This window comes from Trachurus trachurus (assembly GCF_905171665.1).
Source record: "Trachurus trachurus genome assembly, chromosome: 23".
Lineage (NCBI taxonomy): Eukaryota > Metazoa > Chordata > Actinopteri > Carangiformes > Carangidae > Trachurus > Trachurus trachurus.
In genome coordinates, this window is record NC_139912.1 from 10,730,951 (window position 1) to 10,751,964 (window position 21,014).

General features: G+C 41.0%; 2 protein-coding genes across 2 annotated transcripts in view; both read left to right on the forward strand.

Moving 5' to 3' along the window:
• Window positions 1–1,401, forward strand: part of LOC311006903 (sodium- and chloride-dependent GABA transporter 2-like) — a 48,974-nt gene extending 47,573 nt beyond the window's left edge. The window contains exons 14-16 of the mRNA XM_083999926.1: window positions 462–562; window positions 1,000–1,128; window positions 1,233–1,401. Of these exons, the coding sequence (XP_083856052.1) occupies window positions 462–562; window positions 1,000–1,128; window positions 1,233–1,400 (398 nt within the window). The 3' untranslated portion in view covers window position 1,401. The remainder of the gene's footprint in view (window positions 1–461; window positions 563–999; window positions 1,129–1,232) is intronic.
• A 5,491-nt stretch (window positions 1,402–6,892) lies between these two features.
• On the forward strand, window positions 6,893–20,803 carry LOC311006551 (sodium- and chloride-dependent GABA transporter 2-like). The gene is made up of 15 exons (XM_083999397.1): window positions 6,893–6,923; window positions 7,235–7,427; window positions 7,815–7,949; window positions 9,918–10,058; window positions 10,232–10,295; window positions 11,571–11,700; window positions 12,014–12,148; window positions 13,556–13,659; window positions 13,762–13,889; window positions 14,361–14,473; window positions 14,568–14,705; window positions 14,841–14,934; window positions 18,575–18,675; window positions 19,773–19,928; window positions 20,033–20,803. Exons 2-15 carry the CDS (start codon window positions 7,253–7,255, stop codon window positions 20,198–20,200), a joined length of 1,782 nt encoding a protein of 593 aa, XP_083855523.1. The 5' UTR covers window positions 6,893–6,923; window positions 7,235–7,252; the 3' UTR covers window positions 20,201–20,803.
• The last annotated feature ends 211 nt before the right edge of the window (window positions 20,804–21,014 follow it).

Consider the following 21,014-nt stretch of genomic DNA (forward strand, 5'->3'; position numbering starts at 1 on the left):
GTTGTATCTGCATTTCCTAAACAGGTTCGTACAACTGCAAAAATTAAGTTGTGGATGTTGTTCCATCAGTCAGGTCACATACTTCATCAGTCCCATGTTTTTTTTAACATGTTTCTTTCTACAGTTCCTCTTTTTTATTTTTGTTTTATTCGCTGGTTGCTCTTCCTCCTTCCCCTCCTGCTCCCAGCTAACAGCTTAGCTATAGTCTCTCATTGTGTATTAAAACACATCACAGGCACAGTGTGACAGGAAGTTACAGTAGGTCATTGTGAAAGAAACTAGGGTATATGTGTTAAAAGAAAGTAGTAAAAGTAACAGTAAACATGGAGTGGAAGTGTTAAGAAGTATAAAGTTGAAAATAAAATGCAAATGAATCTCATTTGATTGTAGTCCCAGTAAAAACAGAACAGTTTTGTCCTCCTTTGATTGACTAACGCCTCCTGTCCGTGACTGGTCTGCAGGTGCAGACCGTTTCTATGACAACATCGAGGACATGATCGGGTACAAGCCGTTCCCCGTGCTGAAGTACTGCTGGATGTTCATCATACCAGTCGTCTGCTGGGTGAGGCCTCACACCTGGGTCACGTCTCTGTCACTTGGCTCTTCTCACCTTGTGTCTCCATCTTTCCGGCTCTCTGCTTTAATGACCTACTTCCTCATGTTTTCATTTCTAATCATCATTTTCTTCACATTATGTCAAAGCACAGATCTTTTGCTGCCCTTCTCATCTTTACGTCTCCCTGTTTCCCTCTCTCAGACCTTTCATCTTTGCTGTGTTTAACATATTTCATTTTTGCCATATCGGTAATTATTCCTCAGCTTCAGAACAGAAAGTATTCTTAACAGGTGTCAGATAAAGGAGCATACTGGTATTTTTGTATGTTTAGCCACACACTTCAGGATTGTATATAGTCACTTATACCATTTGCATAGGTGCATATAACTGTCAGTGGCCTGTCCTCCTTGTTTTCTTTAACTAGACTGTTTCCTTTCTTCTAGCTCATGGTGATGCATCTTGCACAGTCACTTGTGGTTGAGTCCATGATAGGGTACAAGGTAGTGTCGGTTCTCACACTTCTCGGTACGCTGATTTGCATCCCAGCATTCATTTTGGTCTCACTGTACAGGGTAAGTGAATTCAAAACAGTTTCAAGTAAAGTAACTATTATTATATATGTTCACTATATGTGATTTACATGTGGCTACAACTTGTTTTCCTAAATCCAATGTAGGATGCCAAAAACATGACAAGATCATCCAAAGACCTGCGTCAGGCTCAGCCGTACAGGCCGGTGCTCACGCTGTGCAAACGGGTCATCTCCGTGGGACAGGAGAGACCGACCAGGAATGTTGAGGAGGGAAATGAGAAGCTGATGATGGAGGAAAATCCCACTGTTTGACAGATCTTAGTAACACTTTGTAGACATGCAGCAAAGTAAGGTGTTTGATGTCATCAATGAAGTTTCCAAATGTGCGACAACAGAAACACATTTTTATTATTTGCCAAATATTTACAAAAGTTTACACTCTTGGTGACTCCGGAACTCCTTTCCTGTTGTTGTTAGCACATTAGTCTTTAACCCTATTAATTTTTAATAATGAAGGGTTATAATCCACATACTCCTTTACACATAAACCGGTGCATATTCTCATTTGCCCAGGTCATAGTATTTCAAAGGAGGTTAAATCGAAAGCAACTGGACTTAGTTGTTTGTCTAGGAAGACGTTTCACCTCTCATCCAAGAGGCTTCATCAGTTCATGTACGCATCTGACCAGGCTGGGACTGGTCCAACTATCTGGTGTGGAGACTCACTATTTAACCTCTTGTGTGGGCGTTCACAAGGGTGATGATGTCACTGGTTCCCTTTTGTGCTCCAAGTGCCAATGACAGTCGTTTAAATGACTGCCTTTGATGGAAAGTTGGTTTCGACTTCGTTAGTGCCCTATTTTGTTATAACGACAGTCGTTGGAGTCACTTGCCACTTGTGAACAGTAGTTGTTCTTTGAGGCTAGATTGTTGAATCTCCTGGGAAGGGATGAAAGGGCAGCATTGTAAATTGGAGATAGGTGGTGTCTGAGGCCACCTCCCCTGTTGAGGGATGGTTTCTCTACTTTTACAAAAATGGCTACTTTAACTCCTCTTTCAAACCATCTGTCCTCTCTGTCTAGGATTTGGACATTGCTGTCCTCAAAGGAGTGGGCTTTCTCCTTAAACCTCTAAGTGTTTAGCACTCCTTTCATATTCCTAAACGGTTTCAATGCAACTCTAACTATAAACATCACCTTTTATATTCCCCTATTTTTTTTACCCACAATGCAACACCACTGCCGATAGCTTCACATGCAATTTGTGTAGTAAAGCCCAATGTAGCCATCAGAAGAAGAAGAAGAAAAGATACTCCCTCACTGAAATCTATGGACTTCCCCTTTAATGGAACAATAAGTTCACAAATCTGACACATTTTTTAGTTATGATATTTTACTTACAACTCTAAATTGTAGTCACTCAGGTCAAAACTACAGTGTTAATATGAGTTAGCATAAAATGTGTATAGTATATGGATTGGTGAATTATATATATTTTTTTTTACTGCAATTTGTACGTGTGTTTTGTATCTGAAATAAATATTGTGTTTTCTCTGTTGTATAGTACAACCACTTCATTTCACAATGGGCCCAATATCATCAATTCATTTTGTGTGTAGGCTATACTATGTAGGCTAGAGCACACATGGTGATGATAAACTTGATGAATCAATATGTTACATCTCCTGGTACAATGCGTCCGTTTTGACTCTTTGCCTATTGGTTTCTGATCGAGGATCAACATTCATTAAATAATCAATAAAAGTGAATGTCTCTCACGTTTCCTGTTTTGTAGCAATAAAATCAGAACAATGACGACAAAACACGATGCTTTCGAAACTAATACAGTAGGCCTACACAACCACTCTATCTTATTAACAATCATCATCATACGTATTTATTCTGGCATGGTTTGTCTCTTGTTTCCTGTTTATGTCCTGTTTCATTTTGAAGTTAAGTGTCTTTGTCTTCCTATAGAGCAGGGGTCTCAAACTCAAATGAGCTGGGGGCCACTGCTGGCACTGCCATCTCAGTGGGGGGCCACTTGTTCGAGACAAGTATAAAAAAAAATCACAAATATTTCAGAAAACGGGGTTTATTTTCAAATATTATATGATAATATTACAAAACTATTAAATTCACAGTAAGTGCAAATGTTTTTGGCCTCATTCTTAAATAACTAATCAAAGCCTTTCATGAACTGACAGCACTTATGTTCATTCATCTTCATATTAAATAACAACACAAAAAAGAACTCCAGCTTTGCACATTTTAACAGTTAGTGCAATTTTTACCTTCAATAAACCAATTTTAACATTTCACTCAACTCACCACACACTTCTGAGTCCATTTGCGCTTTATTTCTTGCCAGATACCTGGCAGCGCTTCTGTCCACATAGCTGAGCTGTATTTACTCTGATGGACGTTGCAGTTGAAACTCTGAGTACAGCCTCAAGATGAGCATCTGTAAGCCTTGTCCTGTACTTGCTTTTATTAAAGTTCATTGTAGAGAACAGCTTCTCACACACATATGTGCTCCCAAAAAGGCACATAACACGACTGAAAACTCTCGACAGCTCTGGGAATGAAGGAGGCAGCTCTCTGAGGAACTCACCAGTCTTGTCTGCTTTTCCCTGTGCCTCTCTGAATTTAGTTTTCAGTTCACTGCTGCACTGTAAGTCAATGAGTTCAGTTTGCAACTTGCTGGGGACACTCTCCACATCAGCTGAGAAGGGGTCTGCAAACAGCTGGAAAGTGTCACAGTGAGCCTTGAAATCAGCAAATCGCTCATCAAACTCTTGCTGCAGGTTTTCAATAGCAGAGACATATTGATCACCACTGAATACTGTTCCCTCTTCTGCCAAAGATCTGCATGCAGCAAAATGGCACAGGTTTTTTGCAGACAGTTGAGTTTTCCACAGTCTCAGTTTTGTGCAGAAGGCCTTCACGCTCTCATAGGCTGTTGTGATGAGCTGACCAGGACCCTGCAGCTTTAAGTTCAGGATGTTTAGTTGTTGTGTTACATCCACAAGGAATGCCAAATCCATTATCCATTTTGGATCATCTAGTTCAGGAACATCCAGTCTGCCATCTTCCATGAATGTTTTTACCTCAGCTCTTAGCTCAAAAAATCTCTTCAGCACGTTCCCCCTGCTGAGCCACCGCACCTCAGTAAAATACAGTACATCACCATACGAGGCTTCGATTTCTTCCAAAAAGGCACGGAACTGGCGGTGTTGCAATCCTCTGGACCTGATGTAATTCACACATTTCACGACGACAGACATGACATGTTCAAATTTCAAGCATTTGCTGCACAGCGCGTGCTGATGTATAATGCAATGCAGCGCGATCGCTGGGTCAGATTTTTCCTCCGCTAACTTTCTCTGAACCAGCGCAACCAGTCCATTTTTTTTGCCGGTCATGGACGGCGCACCGTCGGTTGTAATGCCCACCAGCCTGTTCCACGGCAGACCAAGCCGCTCCATCGCGTCACACAGTTGCTGAAATATATCTTTCGCTTTAGTGTGGCCGTGCATCGGACACACACTGAGCAACTCTTCTGTCACCTCAAACCTGTCATCCACACCTCTGATGAATATTGCAAGCTGAGCATTGTCCGTTGCGTCAGTACTTTCATCAAGTGCCACAGAGAATGCAGTGAAACTTTTTGCTTTGTCACGTAACTGTTCATAGATATTATCAGAAAGTCCATTAATCCGCTCTGCCACAGTGTTTGCCGACAGCGACATGTTGTTAAACAGGCTTTTCTTTTCGGGACACAGAATATCAACAACTCGTAGCATGCAGTCCTTCAGAAACGGCCCCTCGGTGAATGGCTTTCCCGCCTTGGCGATCAATTCACTGACCACGTAACTTGCCTGGACAGCAGCATCGCTTTCCTTAGCAGCTTTGTGGAAAACTTCTTGCTGGGATAACAGTCCTCTTTGAAGCTGCTCGGCTCGCCTTTTCCTGTCATCTCCGCTGTATTTCTCATACTGCTCTCCGTGTTTAGTCGCGTAATGTCGCTTGAGATTATATTCCTTATGAACGGCAAGTTTCTCTTTACATATCAGACAGATGGCATTTCCACCGAACTCAACAAAAAAATACTGTAATGTCCATCTTTCTTGGAATTGTCTGTGTTCGTCATCCACTTTTCTCTTACGTTTGGAGAGCGACATCTTCTGCTTCTTCTTCTCCTACTATTTACCTTTTCTTCTTCTGCGCTTCTCTTTCATGTCGCCAGCACTTCCCGTTCTATTTATTTATTTATTATTGGGGTTTTTTTTTTTAATTTAAATTGCACGCAAAATTATTCTTGTAATTGTGGAAAACAAACAAATAAAAATAAAAATAAAATAAATAATTTTATTTATTTTTTGACAATTAAATTTACTTTTTATGTCAAGATGCGGGCCGGATGTAGGGGGGCCGCGGGCCGGAAGTGGCCCGCGGGCCGGGAGTTTGAGACCCCTGCTATAGAGAGAGAGTGGCGCCACCTCCGTTCACTGCAATGGTTCAGTTTTTTCTCTCTATAGGTAGGCTACTCTAGTCTTCCTGCGCTCTCACTCCTCATGTGTCTCACTGGTCTCACCTTTGTTTGATTCCCCTGCCTGTGTCTCGTTTCTCCCTCTTGTACTTTACCTCGGAGTTTGGTGGTTCGTCTGCGTTTATCCTCAGTGTTTCTCCATGTGTTCCTAACTATGGTTCCTACGTGCGTGTTCGTCTGTGCTCTCGTGAGTCGTGAAGTGGCCATTAGTCTACTTGCCAGCCCATAGGGCCCGGAAATGTTGAGTACCCCAAAGTTTTATGTTAGAAATATGTAGTATGGGTCCCCAGTATTCAGAAACTGCCGGATGCTAACTTATATATATTGGGCAATTAGCATTTATAACAGACATAATTAGCATAAATTAGCATAATTGCCTATAGGCTATGGGCAATATTTCAACAAAATTGACTTGGCTGATCTGGGCAATATTGGAGTGGTTTTAGGGGTTATTGATGATGCTGAATCCATTTCTGACATTTTCAAAATTCAAAATGGCTGTCTAAACCGGAAGTAACCAGACTTTAACCGCCAGTGGGCCGATTTTGATGGATCAAAATCTGGTCACTTCCGGTTTAGACAGCCATTTTGAATTTTGAAAATGTCAGAAATGGATTCAGCATCATCAATAACCCCTAAAACATCTCCAATATTGCCCAGATCAGCCAAGTCAATTTTGTTGAAATATTGCCATATAGGCAATTATGCTAATTTATGCTAATTGCGTCAATTATGCTAATTGTCCAATATATATAAGTTAGCATCCGGCAGTTTCTGAATAGGTACTGGGGACCCATACTATCTATTTCTAACATAAAACTTTGGAGTACTCAACATTTCCGGGTACTCATTGTTGGCAAGTAGACTACATGGAGATATCATTTTTACCGGAGACACGTGACGACATCATGTGGAATTGCATAGCGTTCAGAGAGCCGTTTCCATGGAGGCGTCCAAGTCCATTAAACAAGACATTAACAGGAGACAAACCGTGACAACCTCAAGATTGTTTGATCCTGACTAGACTTGTTTTTTTTTTTGTTTCTCAATAGATTAGTTTTTCATTTTCATTACATTTTCTTTTTGGTTACATGCCAGCAGGATGTTGTAATTCCTTTTTGCTTAAATGCCAGCTGTCTCCCACAACTTTGAACGTAGTCCTGTGGTGGGTGGGGGAAAAAAGAAAAAGACTGTCGCAGGCATACCTTTTTAGGCCACTCCCTTGTATACATTAAGTCTTTTCCTCAACTTCTCTCAGACAGCTGTGCACGGAAAAATCTGCCGGTGAGTAAACTTGAACCCTTAATGTTTCAAGTGGTTAGAATAATATGATTGGCTCAGATTATGTTTTTCAGTGTTTTTTCTTCTTCAATATACAGCATGTCTTTGAAGTCATTATTGCATTTTGACATTTGATCATAGAGTGTCACTTTCTCTTTCTTTTGGTGAACCAGAGACTTGAATACAAGCCAGTGTGAGCTGTTATGTGAATACAAGAACTGTCAATACAATTGTGAAGACTTTTGTTCCATGTGTGTCTGAGAAGAGCACATGAAAACAGGTTTGCATTTCACGCAGATGTCTTCTATGTGCAGGGAACCGACTGAGAGACCATGGGTAGGGAAACTGTCGAAGGAGACTCAGATAGGAATGTGGAGCCAGATGAAGGGGTCCGTCCAAGGGAGAAGTGGGCCAACAAAAAGGAGTTTATTTTTTCGATGATTGGATTTCTCTTTGACATGCCACAAATAGCCAGATTTGCCACTTACTCTCTCATATTTGGAGGAGGTGAGGGACTGGTTGCGGGCATTTGTGACCTTTTGTTGGCGGGATGGGTTTGGCAGACAGCCTGAAAATCTGTCTGTGCCTGACTATGAGTTTGTTTATACTTGTTTTTCCAATGCAGCAAAGCCTGTTAATATATGTTGTGCAACATAATACATGTCATATACAAATGCATAAGAAATAGAACACTGTTAGGTGAAAAGACGAAGAGGACACTCAAAGCTGTAAATCTGTCAGTTTGATCTCTGTTATTCCACTTGCAGCTAGTTACATGATCAGTTTTCTCAATAATCCTCGACTATGGAGAAGTTTGTTTCTTTGCAGCCTATGTTTTTAGGAACTGTCAGTTCATGCTTGTATAGTAACCCCCTGCTTTACATCTCTTTTCAGTTCAGTTTTTGTATGCTTACTGCGTCTGCCTCTTCTTCATTGGCATGCCCATGCTCTTCCTGGAGACAGCATTGGGTCAGTACACGAGTGAGGGTGCAGTCACCACCTGGAGGAAGATCTGCCCCATGTTTCAGGGTAAAACAAAAAAGGCTTGGGTTGTTTGTTGAATTGGAAATTCTTAAAATGTGTAAATAGTTGGTAGCTCAGTTGGTAGAGCACCCACCCCATGTGTTGAGGCTACAGTCCTCACTGCAGGCGGCCCTGGTTCGAATCCTGCGTCGAGCGGCCCTATCCTGCATGTCATTCCCCCCCTCTCTGCCTCCCATTTCCTGTCTCTCTCTCTCAACTGTCCTGTGCATTAAAGGCAAAAAAGCCCCCAAAAATATACCTAAAAAAAATGTAAATAGTAGCACATAAAGGCTTTTTTACTAAACTGTTAAAGGAATAGTTCAACATTTTGGCAAATTGGCCCATTGCCATAATCGCTATAGTCATAGCAGTAGGTTCGTTACCTTTATTTGTCAGTGTAAACTATTTATAGAACGGCGGAGCAGAGCCGTGAGCTGCTCAGAGCTACACTAGGGAGGCTAATGGGATTTCATGGTTTCTCTCATCAAACTCATCAAATACACAATCCAAAAACACTCTCGTGGACAAGATGTGACCTGCACATTCACCACGCTATGAGATAATAATGGAACGTTACGAGACAGAGTTGTTTTAGAGGTAAATACAGAGACTGCTTGCTGAAAAACTGTCCCTGAAGGCAACGCACATCAGCTGTTTTGCATCAATTTCCCTCTAAAACGACTCTGTCTCGTAACGTTCTGTTATTATCTCATAGCGTGGTGAATGTGCAGGTCACATCTTGTGTGTTTTGGAGTTGTTGGATTGTGTATTTGATGAGGGAAACCAAGAAATCCCATTAGCCTCCGTAGCGTAGCTCTGAGCAGCTCACGGCTGCGTTCCGCCGTTCTAAAAATAGCTTACACCGGCAATTAAAGGTAACAAACCTACTGCTATGACTATAGCGATTATGGCAATGGGCCAATTTGCCAAAATGTTGAACTATCCCTTTAAGAGTCATTCCAAATGGATGTTTAGGAGCAGGGTTTTAAAGCAGAAGTAAGTGGAATGTTTGTGTTAATATAAGTCTTAAATAGTTATATCTTCCGACAGCAATCACTTATATAGAGTGTTTGGTCTGAAACTCGGGTCTGTCAGTCACTCTGCTCTGCTGTAAGCCGAGGAGAAAACTTTCCCTGTATCCTACAACCTTTATCCACTGAGGAGAGAGAACGGCATAAAGGGGCAGTCCTCTCTGTGTGTGCAGCCAAGGGATGCGCATGAATGTGGTGACATAGGGACGAGGGCGGGGACTGCTAACTCCATCGGCTGACAGGAAGTTAGCCAAAACGACCGGATTTAATAAAGTTAAACTTGAACTTGAACCTGAACTTGAACTTGTACTTGCAGGCTAATTTTCCCCATTATCTACATTTCAAACAAAGCTCAATTTAAATAAATGGTTAGTCAAAGCAGGGAACATTTAAAGGAGAAGGGCCGTTTTTTTTAAATACGGTTGTTTACTCACCCATATAACTTTGGTGTCATTAGGAGTCTTTCGGACGATATTTAGATCCATTCTTTCTTTTGGAGACAAAGATACGTAACATACACAATGAAACATAACAAAATATTAGTGAAATGAACGAGTTTCGCGGCAAATAATGTGTTATTTAGAGGCTGCAGTTCAGTGCCCCGATCACTCCCACTATATGGATATACATGACTCTCGAATGGATCTAAATATTATCTGAAGGACTTCTAAAGACACCACAGTAATACAAGTGGGTAAACGACCATATTTTATGCCAGAAATAAGGTCCAGGTTGTATAAAACTGCACTTCTCCTTGATAGTTGGTATGTTATGGTGTTTTTTTTGTGTAGTAACCGTAAAACCTGTCATGTCAAACCAAATAATATGTAACTGTATGTATACACATACAGTGTAGTCCAGCCCAGTGGAGTTGTTGCATAACAGGATAAGACAGCAGTGAGAAACTTTCACTAACTATGTGAAAACTTTCTGTGTTCTGCAGGGGTTGGGATTGTATCCCAAGTGATTGTGACAATAACCAACATCTACTCTATAGTGGTGCTCTCATGGATTATCTTCTACCTTGGTAACTCATTTCGAAGCCCTCTGCCTTGGTCCACATGCGGGAACAAGTGGAACACCGGTAAGGCACATCTGTGTCTTATTAGCTGTATGGAATTTCACAAACACACACACACACACACACTTCCTCAATCTTGTTTCATAGGAAACAAAGACAAATCTTCCTTCACATTTTAGTATTTTTGAATGTGCACCATCAATCTCATCTTTATCTCTCTTTCTTCTTTCTTATAGAATTATGTCACAACTCTTCAATTCCAAGAAACTTCTCCTATGAGGATTCATCCTCTGATTATGGGCAAGTTACATCTTTATTATTGTGGTGTACCTGGTAAACTGTCTCTAATTTTTGTCGCACACACTGAACTCATAGCGGGGATTCATCATATTGACGCACGTGACACATTAAAAGAATATTAAGAAATACATGGTTGTCCTAAGCTTCCACAGGTTTAGCAGCTTCAGGACACACCTCTGCTTTTATGTTTTCAGACGAGGGGGATCTTACATCTGTTTCTGTGATAACTAATTAGTAGTTGCTCCATTACCTTAGGGCAGTTTAGGGGTGAAAAGCACATATTTACACCCACCTGCACATTTAGCACAAAGATTAAACACACGGAATCAGCTAGCCTTAATCTGTCTGAAGATAACATTAAAGCAGAAGTAAGCAATATTTTTGTGTTAATATAAGTCTTAAATAGTTCCGACAGCAATCACTTACATAGAGTGTTTGGACCGAAACACGGGTCTGTCAGTCCCTCTGCTCTGCTCTGAGCCGAGGAGAAAACTTTTCTCGTATCCTACAAGTTTTATCCAATGAGGAGAGAGAACAGCATGAAGGGCTGTGTGTGCAGCCAAGGGATGCGCCTGAATGTGGTGGCGTAGGGACGAGGACCAATAGATCCATGACGAGGGCGGGGGCTGCTAACTCCATCGGCTGACAAGACGTTATGGTGCGTTCAAGGCAGCCCGTAACTCGTGTTTTTCCGACCTGTGAAGTCGTACCAGTTCAATCTGGTACGAGTTCACGGGTTCAAAGTCGTAAGTCGTGACTTGAAGCTGTAATTTACGGTTTCAAAAGCCTGCCTGGAACGCAGCATTAGCCAAAACGACCGGATCGCTTACTTCTGCTTTAATAATAGATAATAAATATTGGTAGTAGTCACTTTACTTACCTGCCTGTAATTTTTCCAGAAATGTCGTCGTGAGCAGGGGTGAGAGTCCAGAATGGGAGTACTGGTAGTAAGTAACACACAAAACACATCCACAGACACACCCAACATCTTTAAACATAAGAAAAGCATTGACACAGCTGAAACAGCTTTCCATATGATAATCCCCTGATTTGGTGTGAGAGGAGATCACTTGCTATATGCATCTGTGCTACATCATGGAAAGAAATGTCAGCTCTTTTCCCTGCATTTTTTTAAATAAAAGTAACTGAAGCCATCCAAAGTAAACTGTTTTTTTTTCACTTTTGTTGTATATGGAGGCTATAGTCAGAAGTCCTACTTGTTATTTGCAGACAATTATGTTTGTGTATGTGTGTTAATGTATCTCTGTCTCACAGTAAACGTGTGTTAAGAGAGTCAGATGACGGGTCCCTGGGTAATGTGCACTGGGACCTGGCTCTGTGTCTCCTGCTTGCCTGGGTTATATGTTACTTCTGCACATGGAAGGGAATCAGAATCACAGGAAAGGTGAGTATTGTTTTAGGATACAGGACATTTGGTTGCAGTCCCTCAATGCACAGTCTGCTGTCTGAAGCTTAATTTCTCTTCTTTGTTTTGGTAAATGAAACAAAATAAATTGACAGTGCACTCAATGTAATTGTGTCTCTTTAAGCAGAGACCTGAATCACAAGATTACTCTGTATTTGCTTGATATGGCATTGGCAAGAGTGTACTAAAACATTAGCCATGACAATTTTACTTGCAGCTTCTACAGACATGTGTATTGTAAATGCATTTTAAACTGTAAAAAAAATGTTTGTGTGCATTTTTATGGTTGTAGTTGGTGTACATGACAGCCACATTACCTTATGTGCTACTGGTCATCCTCTTCTTCCGCGGAGTGTCGCTCCCAGGAGCTGCAGGTGGCCTGATATATTTCTTCACCGATTTTTACAAGGATTTGTCTAATATCTCAGTAAGAAATTAATGTCTTCATGAACTGTTTGCTTTGCTTTGCATACACAGTGCAGCCCAGGGCTCTTACACATTTCAAAAAGTTCTCACGCTCACACGCCACACATGACATTTAACACGCTGAGAAGTTTTAAAACTTGCCGCACATAATTTTGTAGGGTAATAAGGCAGATTGTCTTGAATTCTTGAATTAGCGGAAAATAGTATTTCTTTTTGCTGGGTAAAGTCTGAAAATAGGTTTCTGCAGCGCTGAAGGTGCGCGTTCCACAAGTGTACACGAATGCTCTGAATGCATGCACAGGTGACAGACTGGCCACAGAGCAGTATGGGGAATTGCCAGCTACGTTACGTAGCCTAATGAAGCAGCAACATTTTATTTGGTTCATAGAATTTGGAAGTTGGCAGTTTTATAGATGATAGATCACAATCCATCCACGTTCAACATGATTGGATGGTGTTTTTACAGGATTGTCCGTTCCACAAGTGACTCACATTTTTCATTTTTGTGAAAAAGCATTTACTAATTGGTTGCAATCAGGGTGTGAAGAGGAATTCCAGCAGTACAGTAAAAACACTCCAGAAAAAGGTCTCCTACCTTTAACAAGAAAAAACAACCAAGATCCATTTTGTATTCGCCTTTTCTTTTGTTAGAAGGCAAAATGGGACTCCTCCTATCAAACATTGATGTGTTGCATCTGTGAAACAGCTATGAACCACCCCACTGTGGGAACCATACACAGTACTCATGGAAAAACACAAATGGGAAAACAAAGAATACATTTTGGCGTAAGGCTGAAAACAGATGAAAGCAGTTATTGGACAAGAGTTATGCAATACTAGATGCTCTTAAAAAAGAGAAGGACCTGTTTTTAATGAGTGTTGCTTAAGTCTGCTCAAACTGCACAGGAAATCACGAAGGAACTCCAGCCAACATCTGGATTCTTTTACTGTATATGTATATGTATATGTATATGTATATGTATATGTATATGTATATGTATATGTTGCACCTGCATGTATGCAGGGAAGCAAAGAGGACAGATAAAGGACACAAGAGTTTCCTCTTTGTCCAGTGTGAGTCACTCAGAGCCGTTCATGCACCAGTATGTTCATCTGGAGTTTTGCCAGCTCACGCCACCATGGTGTTTCTAATGTTAACCACATGGTGCCAGCACCAGGACCACAACCCCTCCCCCATACACACACAGGGCACATTCTTGTAAATACAACACAAACAAAAACAGAAAAAAACACACATACACACAAACATGTACGCATACATTCAGCTGACAAATGGTTGATGAGAAGCATATGGACCGGATTATTTCAACAATATGAACTTTCAAGGAAACTCTCATATGTAGTTTACAAATACAAATAAAGTTTCTCATTCTCATTCCTTCTCTAGCTTTGGATTAGTGCAGTGCATGAGGTGGTCTCCTCCCACTTTCTGTCCATGGGAGTACTGACTACACTAGGAAGCTACAACAAATACAAAAACGACTGCTACAGGTCAGTGCCCTTACTCACAGACATGTTACTCTCTCAATTTTATCAAATGTGCATGTCTTTCATTTTTGTCTTCTTCGACCTCGTCTTGTTGTTCTGTTGCAGGGATTGTTGGATACTATCTTCTCTGATTGCCGTCAACATTTTTTTTGCTTGTATGGTTGTGTTCGCAATGTTGGGATTCTTGGCTGAGCAGCTGGAATCAGACATGTACGAAGGTTTTCGTGGAAATGGTAAGTCTCCCTCCTTATTATTTAGCCTTCACTCTCGAGGTCATGCAATAAATGTAGGCATTAAAGAATCCTAAATTAGTTGTTTTTTATCAGTTTATTATTTTTGTTGCTGTGAATGAGGGCAGTATGGACAACAACCACCGATGTCCACAAGATGGCATCTTGTCCTAAAATACGTAAATCTGAAAGTGTTTCAGTTACTGTGGCAAGTAACATGAGGATAAATAATGTAGACCTTCCATAAAACAAAGTAAAGTGTTTTTTTTTTTAACGTTGCAAGTTATCAAATTAATTAATAATATTAAGAGAAAAAAAGTCTTGAGAGGTCAGCATATGATAAGTATGATGAGAAAAAAGTCAATCATCTTCCACAAAAAATATGTTTATTTCTTTCTGTCTGTTGTTTTTGATTTTCTATTGTGAATTTGTTTGTTTTACCCATGAATAAATGTATTCATGTACTTTCTACAGCGTTTGGGCTGCTCTACATAGCTTTCCCCAGGATTATGTCAATGCTGCCTGGCTCATCTTTTTGGGCTATTCTCTTCTTCACCATGCTCTTCCTCTTGAAACTAGACAATCAGGTACTGTTGGCAATATCATACAGCACAGAACAAATCAAGGTCACATTCTAGTTACTGCACAAAGACGGTAATCTCCCGCTCTGCGCCCACACAGTGTCTGTACATGGACAGTCTGGCCACATCCATTACAGACCTGTTCCCACGTTACCTGAGGAGGCCTCTGGGCAGAGAGATACTGGTCCTGGTCATTGCTGTCGTTTCCTTCCTGCTGGGGCTGCCACTCATCACTAATGTAAAGTAAAAACAAGTGATATAATTATAAAAGTGTAACAAGCTGGTTATGTAACCAAAGTTAAGGTTACTGTACAGTTCCTCCTCTCATTCTGACTGACCTTTGTTCTACATGTTTTTTCTGCTCATGTTTCAGGGGGGGCTTCACCTCGTTCTACTGACTTATCATTGCAGCATAATTACCTATGTCATCATCGGTCTTGAGGCTGTCATCATTTCCTGGGTCTATGGTAAGTCATGCCTTTGGACCAACACCAAAGTGATTTACTAACCTCAAAAAGCCTGAAAACGACTTGCTTCTAAATATCTGATTGACTCTTCTAATAAGGTATAACTCTGATGCCAGTGATCTGTGATAACTTTTAGTTTATTATCCTTACACTATCAGCACAATCAGCAGTGCGCAACATTCAGATGCCAAAATGAGCTCTATAATATTTCCTCATCTTACTTGGACTGCAGCATTTGTTCCTTCAACTAATCTGTACCTGTATTACTTTAATCTTATCTGTCAGAAAGCTTCAGATTAAAAAAAGAACAACTTTGAAATCTACATTTCATTTTCATCTTGAGTAAAACAGCTCTTCTAACAGCACAAAAAGGAACGGAAGGAAGTAAACAAGACTCTGCATCAGATTTTGTTTGAGAATATTTAGAGTCTGTTAATTTACAGATGCAATGATTTCAAATTAGAGCAGAAGTAAGTGGTCCGGTCGTTTTCGCTAATGCTGCGTTCCAGGCAGGCTTTTGAAATCGTAAATTACAGCTTCAAGTCACAACTTACGACTTTGTAGCGTTCCAGGCAACCCACTCGTGTTTTTCCGACCTGTTTTACCGGTGAAAGTCACTATAACGGCCACTCGTAACTTCCGACCCGTGAACTCGTACCAGATCGAACTGGTACCACTTCACGGTCGGAAAAATACGACTTTCCTTGAACGCACCATAACAGTCCTCGTCCCTACGTCACCACATTCACGGCGTTCCTTGGCTGCACACACAGCCCTGCATGCCGTTCTCTCTCCTCATTGGATAAAAACTGTAGGATACGATAAATGTTTTCTCTTCGTCTCAGAGCAGAGCAGAGGGACTGACAGACCCGTGTTTCGGTCCAAACACTCTATGTAAGTGATTGCTGTCGGAAGATATAACTATTTAAAGCAGATAACAGCGGCACGGCCGTTTCGGCTAATGCTGCGTTCAAGGCAGGCTTTTGAAACCGTAAGTTACAGCTTCAAGTCACAACTACGACTTGGTAGCGTTCCAGGTAACCCGTAGCTCGTGTTTTTACCATCCTGTTGTCTGTGAAAGTTCCCTATAACGGCCACTCGTAACTTCCGACCCGTGAACTCGTACCAGATCGAACTGGTATGACTTCACAGGAAGGAAAAACACAAAGTACGAGTTTCTTTGAACGCACCATGAGTCAGCAGCCCCCGCCCTTGTCAGGCATCAATTGGTCCTCGTGCTACGTCACCACATTCACGCGCATCCCTTGGCTGCACACACAGCCCTTCATGCCGTTCTCTCTCCTCATTGGATAACACTTGTATCCCACAAGGAAAATTTTCTCCTCGGGTTACAGCAGAGCAGAGTGACGGAGAGACTCGTGTTTAGGCTGAAATACTTCATGTAAGTGATTGCTGACGGAAAATAGGACTATTTAGGACTTATATTAACAAAAACATTCCACTGATATCTGCTTTAAGACTTATATTAACACAAATATATCACTTACTTCTGCTTTAATTTGAAACACATTGGGAATTGAACATTTGTGAGCAACAAAAGCTTTCTTTATTATTTTTGATATGATTCTTATTACCAAATATTAGGTGAGAGGCCTAACGCCTCGCTCATACTTGTCCAGACTTTGCGCAAAGACTTGGGAAAAAAACCAGGTCTGACTCAAGCAACACATTGTGCGGTGTTATATACCATTTGTTTGATTCCCACTGAGCTCTGTAGATTCAAGATTCAAGATTCTTTATTTGTCACATGCAAAGTCAAAGTGTACACTTACAACAAGCAGTGAAATGAAGTCCTGACTACACCCCCCAGACTGTGCTGTCCCTCATATAAAAACATATTAAAAGAAATTGTAAATATAAATAACATTCGATAATATAACAATAGCAGCAGCAAGTAGGCATTTCAGTATAAAAACATCCAAGTTTAAAAAGCAGCTCAAGTGCAAACCAAAGGGCATAAAGTGCAGAGGGCAAAAGAGTTAAAAAGATAGGGAGATGCTCATGGCATGTTCTGATTCAGGAGCCTGAAAGCTTGTGGATAAAAACTTCTGTAAATTTAGTAGACAGTAGACAGTAGACAATTTTTTTGACTATTACTAGTATTTTACCAGCATGATTCATTCAGTGCTTCGCCTGAGCCGAGTTTATCCTAAATCAGAGGGATCAGTGCTCTGCCTACTGGCTCCATCTATCACATGTGCTACAGATATTAATCTTTCACATCCATGTACGTCTTCTTCCAACATTAAAGCAGAAGTAAGTGATATATTTGTGTTAATATAAGTCTTACAGTAAATAGTTATATCTTCCGACAGCAATCACTTACATAGAGTGTTTGGACTGAAACAGTCCAAACAGTCCCTCTGCTCCGCTCTGAGCCGAAGAGAAAACATTTATCGTATCCTACAGCTTTTATCCAATGAGGAGAGAGAACGGCATGCAGGGCTGTGTGTGCAGCCAAGGAACGCCGTGAATGTGGCGACGTAGGGACGAGGACTGTTATGGTGCGTTCAAGGAAACTCGTATTTTTCCGACCGTGAAGTGGTACCAGTTCGATCTGGTACGAGTTCACGGGTCAGAAGTTACGAGTGGCCGTTATAGTGACTTTCACCGGTAAAACAGGTCGGAAAAACACGAGTGGGTTGCCTGGAACGCTACAAAGTCGTAAGTTGTGACTTGAAGCTGTAATTTACGATTTCAAAAGCCTGCCTGGAACGCAGCATTAGCGAAAACGACCGGACCACTTACTTCTGCTTTAAGTCCGATGGATCTCCTTAGCTCTCAGCACTTCCTACACCTTCATTATCAGCACATTTACTGGCTAAATTACATCACGTGGGTGGAGAGTTCCTCTCTGTGTATCACTTGTGGAAGCTATAATTATTATACATTTCTTACAAACAGCCTGGCGATGTGTATATATTCCGTTTCTCTGACATAGACAGGTGCATTCTCATTTCCACACAAGAGTCCAGACGAGTGAGATATCGATCGCTTTCCGCATCTGCTTCCTCCTCCCAGTTTGAGTTGTTTAGCCACTCGTTGGCCCGCCCTGCCTCCTCAAGCTGAGTCTGTGTGAGGTGTGAGGATGTGTCTTCTACTAAATTTAAACGAGGCCACTCACTTATCCTCGTCCACAAACTTGTGGTTAGTTTTCAGGGTCGATTTCTGTCTCCTTCATGGAGTTGTATTTGCATTTCCTAAACAGGTTCGTACAAAAATTAAGTTGTGGATGTTGTTCCATCAGTCAGGTCACATACTTCATCAGTCCCATGTTTTTTTTAACATGTTTCTTTCTTCAGTTCCTCTTTTTTATATTTGTTTTATTCGCTGGTTGCTCTTCCTCCCTCCCCTCCTGCTCCCAGCTCTCATTGTGTATTAAAACACATCACAGGCACAGTGTGACAGGAAGTTACAGTAGGTCATTGTGAAAGTAACAATATCTGTTAAAAGAAAGTAGTAAAAGTAACAGTAAACATGGAGTGGAAGTGTTAAGAAGCATAAAGCAAGTTGAAAATAAAATGCAAATGAATCTCATTTGATTGTAGTCCCAGTAAAAACAGAACAGTTTTGTCCTCTTTTGATTGACTAACGCCTCCTGTCCGGGACTGCTCTGCAGGTGCAGATCGTTTCTATGACAACATCGAGGACATGATCGGGTACAAGCCGTTCCCCGTGCTGAAGTACTGCTGGATGTTCATCATACCAGTCGTCTGCTGGGTGAGGCCTCACACCTGGGTCACATCTCTGTCACTTGGCTCTTCTCACCTTGTGTCTCCATCTTTCCAGCTCTCTGCTTTAATGACCTACTTCCTCATGTTTTCATTTCTAATCATCATTTTCTTCACATTATGTCAAAGCACAGATCTTTTGCTGCCCTTCTTATCTTTACGTCGCACTGTTTCCCTCTCTCAGACCTTTCATCTTTGCTGTGTTTAACATATTTCATTTTTGCCATATCGGTAATTATTCCTCAGCTTCAGAACAGAAAGTATTCTTAATAGGTGTCAGATAAAGGAGCATACTGGTATTTTTGTATGTTTTAGCCACACACTTCAGGATTGTATATAGTCACGTATACCATTTGCATAGGTGCATATAACTGTCAGTGGCCTGTCCTCCTTGTTTTCTTTAAAGGGATAGTTCACCCTAGAATGATATTTCGCTCATTATCTACTCACCCTCATGTTGACTAACGGCTGGAAGAATTTTCAGAGCCCACCGTCCCTTCTCTGAGTTACAGGGGGTCTTGGCGTAGCAGTGCATTTCAATGCCACGGTAGCAAAGGGACACCAGAGCTCTTCGTAAAAAAACACACACACAAAAACATCCAAATACCTCCATGATGCTCGTATGTAATGTCCGTCTTGTGCACTGGTTCGCACTGATACTGAGACCGACTGAGACTCGAGTCGGTCTCAGTGCGAACCTTGCGCATGCGCGCTGACAGCGGAAGACCGGACAACAGACACTGGGAGCTAATGCTACAAACATGCTTGGAATGTGGACTTATTTAATTTTTTTCGGGACAATTACGCAATTTGGGGCTTCAGCACAAGACGGACATTACATACGAGCATCATGGAGGTATTTGGATGTTTTTTTGTGTGTGTTTTTTTACGAAGAGCTCTGGTGTCCCTTTGCTACCGTGGCATTGAAATGCACTGCTACGCCAAGACCCCCTGTAACTCAGAGAAGGGACGGTGGACTCCGAGAATTCTTCCAGCCCTTAGTCAACATGAGGGTGAGTAGATAATGAGCGAAATATCATTCTAGGGTGAACTATCCCTTTAACTAGACTGTTTCCTTTCTTCTAGCTCATGGTGATGCATCTTGGACAGTCAGCTTTGACTGTGACTGAGTTCCTGATATCTAATGATGCACTCCGCACTGGGTACAAGGTAGTGTTGGTTCTCATACTTCTCGGTACGCTGATTTGCATCCCAGCATTCATTTTGGTCTCACTGTACAGGGTAAGTGAATTCAAAACTGTTTCAAGTAAAGTAACTATTATTATATATGTTCACTATATGTGATTTACATGTGGCTACAACTTGTTTTCCTAAATCCGATGTAGGATGCCAAAAACATGACAAGATCATCCAAAGACCTGCGTCAGGCTCAGCCATACAGGCCGGTGCTCACGCTCTGCAAACGGGTCATCTCCGTGGGACAGGAGAGACCAACCAGGAATGTTGAGGAAGGAAATGAGAAGCTGATGATGGAGGAAAATCCCAGTGTTTGACAGTAATTAGTAACACTTTGTAGACATGCAGCAAAGTAAGGTGTTTGATGTCATCAATGAAATTTCCAAATGTGCGACAACAGAGACACATTTTTATTATTTGCCAAATATTTACAAAAGTTTACACTCTTGGTGACTCCGGAACTCCTTTCCTGTTGTTGTTAGCACATTAGTCTTTAACCCTATTAATTTTTAATAATGAAGGGTTATAATCCACATACTCCTTTACACATATTAACCTTTGTAAGTGTTTAGCACTCCTTTCATATTCCTAAACGGTTTCAATGCAACTCTAACTATAAACATCACCTTTTATATTCCCCTATTTTTTTTTACCCACAATGCAACACCACTGCTGATAGCTTCACATGCAATTTGTGTAGTAAAGCCCAATGTAGCCATCAGAAGAAGAAGAAGAAGAAAAGATACTCCCTCACTGAAATCTATGGACTTCCCCTTTAATGGAACAATAAGTTCACAAATCTGACACATTTTTTAGTTATGATATTTTACTTACAACTCTAAATTGTAGTCACTCAGGTCAAAACTACAGTGTTAATATGAGTTAGCATAAAATGTGTATAGTATATGGATTGGTGAATTATATATATATTTTTTTTTACTGCAATTTGTACGTGTGTTTTGTATCTGAAATAAATATTGTGTTTTCTCTGTTGTATAGTACAACCACTTTATTTCACAATGGGCCCAATATCATCAATTCATTTTGTGTGTAGGCTATACTATGTAGGCTAGAGCTACACACATGGTGATGATAAACTTGATGAATCAATATGTTACATCTCCTGGTACA

What these genes read in the sequence shown, in the direction of transcription:
- LOC311006551 (XM_083999397.1), top strand. Translation starts at nt 7,253, where the DNA reads ATGGGTAGGGAAACTGTCGAAGGAGACTCAGATAGGAATGTGGAGCCA. An exon ending in CGGGAACAAGTGGAACACCG is followed by an intron (nt 10,059 to 10,231) that starts GTAAGGCACATC and finishes TCTTTCTTATAG; the next exon opens with AATTATGTCACAACTCTTCA. An exon ending in TCTTGAAACTAGACAATCAG is followed by an intron (nt 14,474 to 14,567) that starts GTACTGTTGGCA and finishes GCGCCCACACAG; the next exon opens with TGTCTGTACATGGACAGTCT.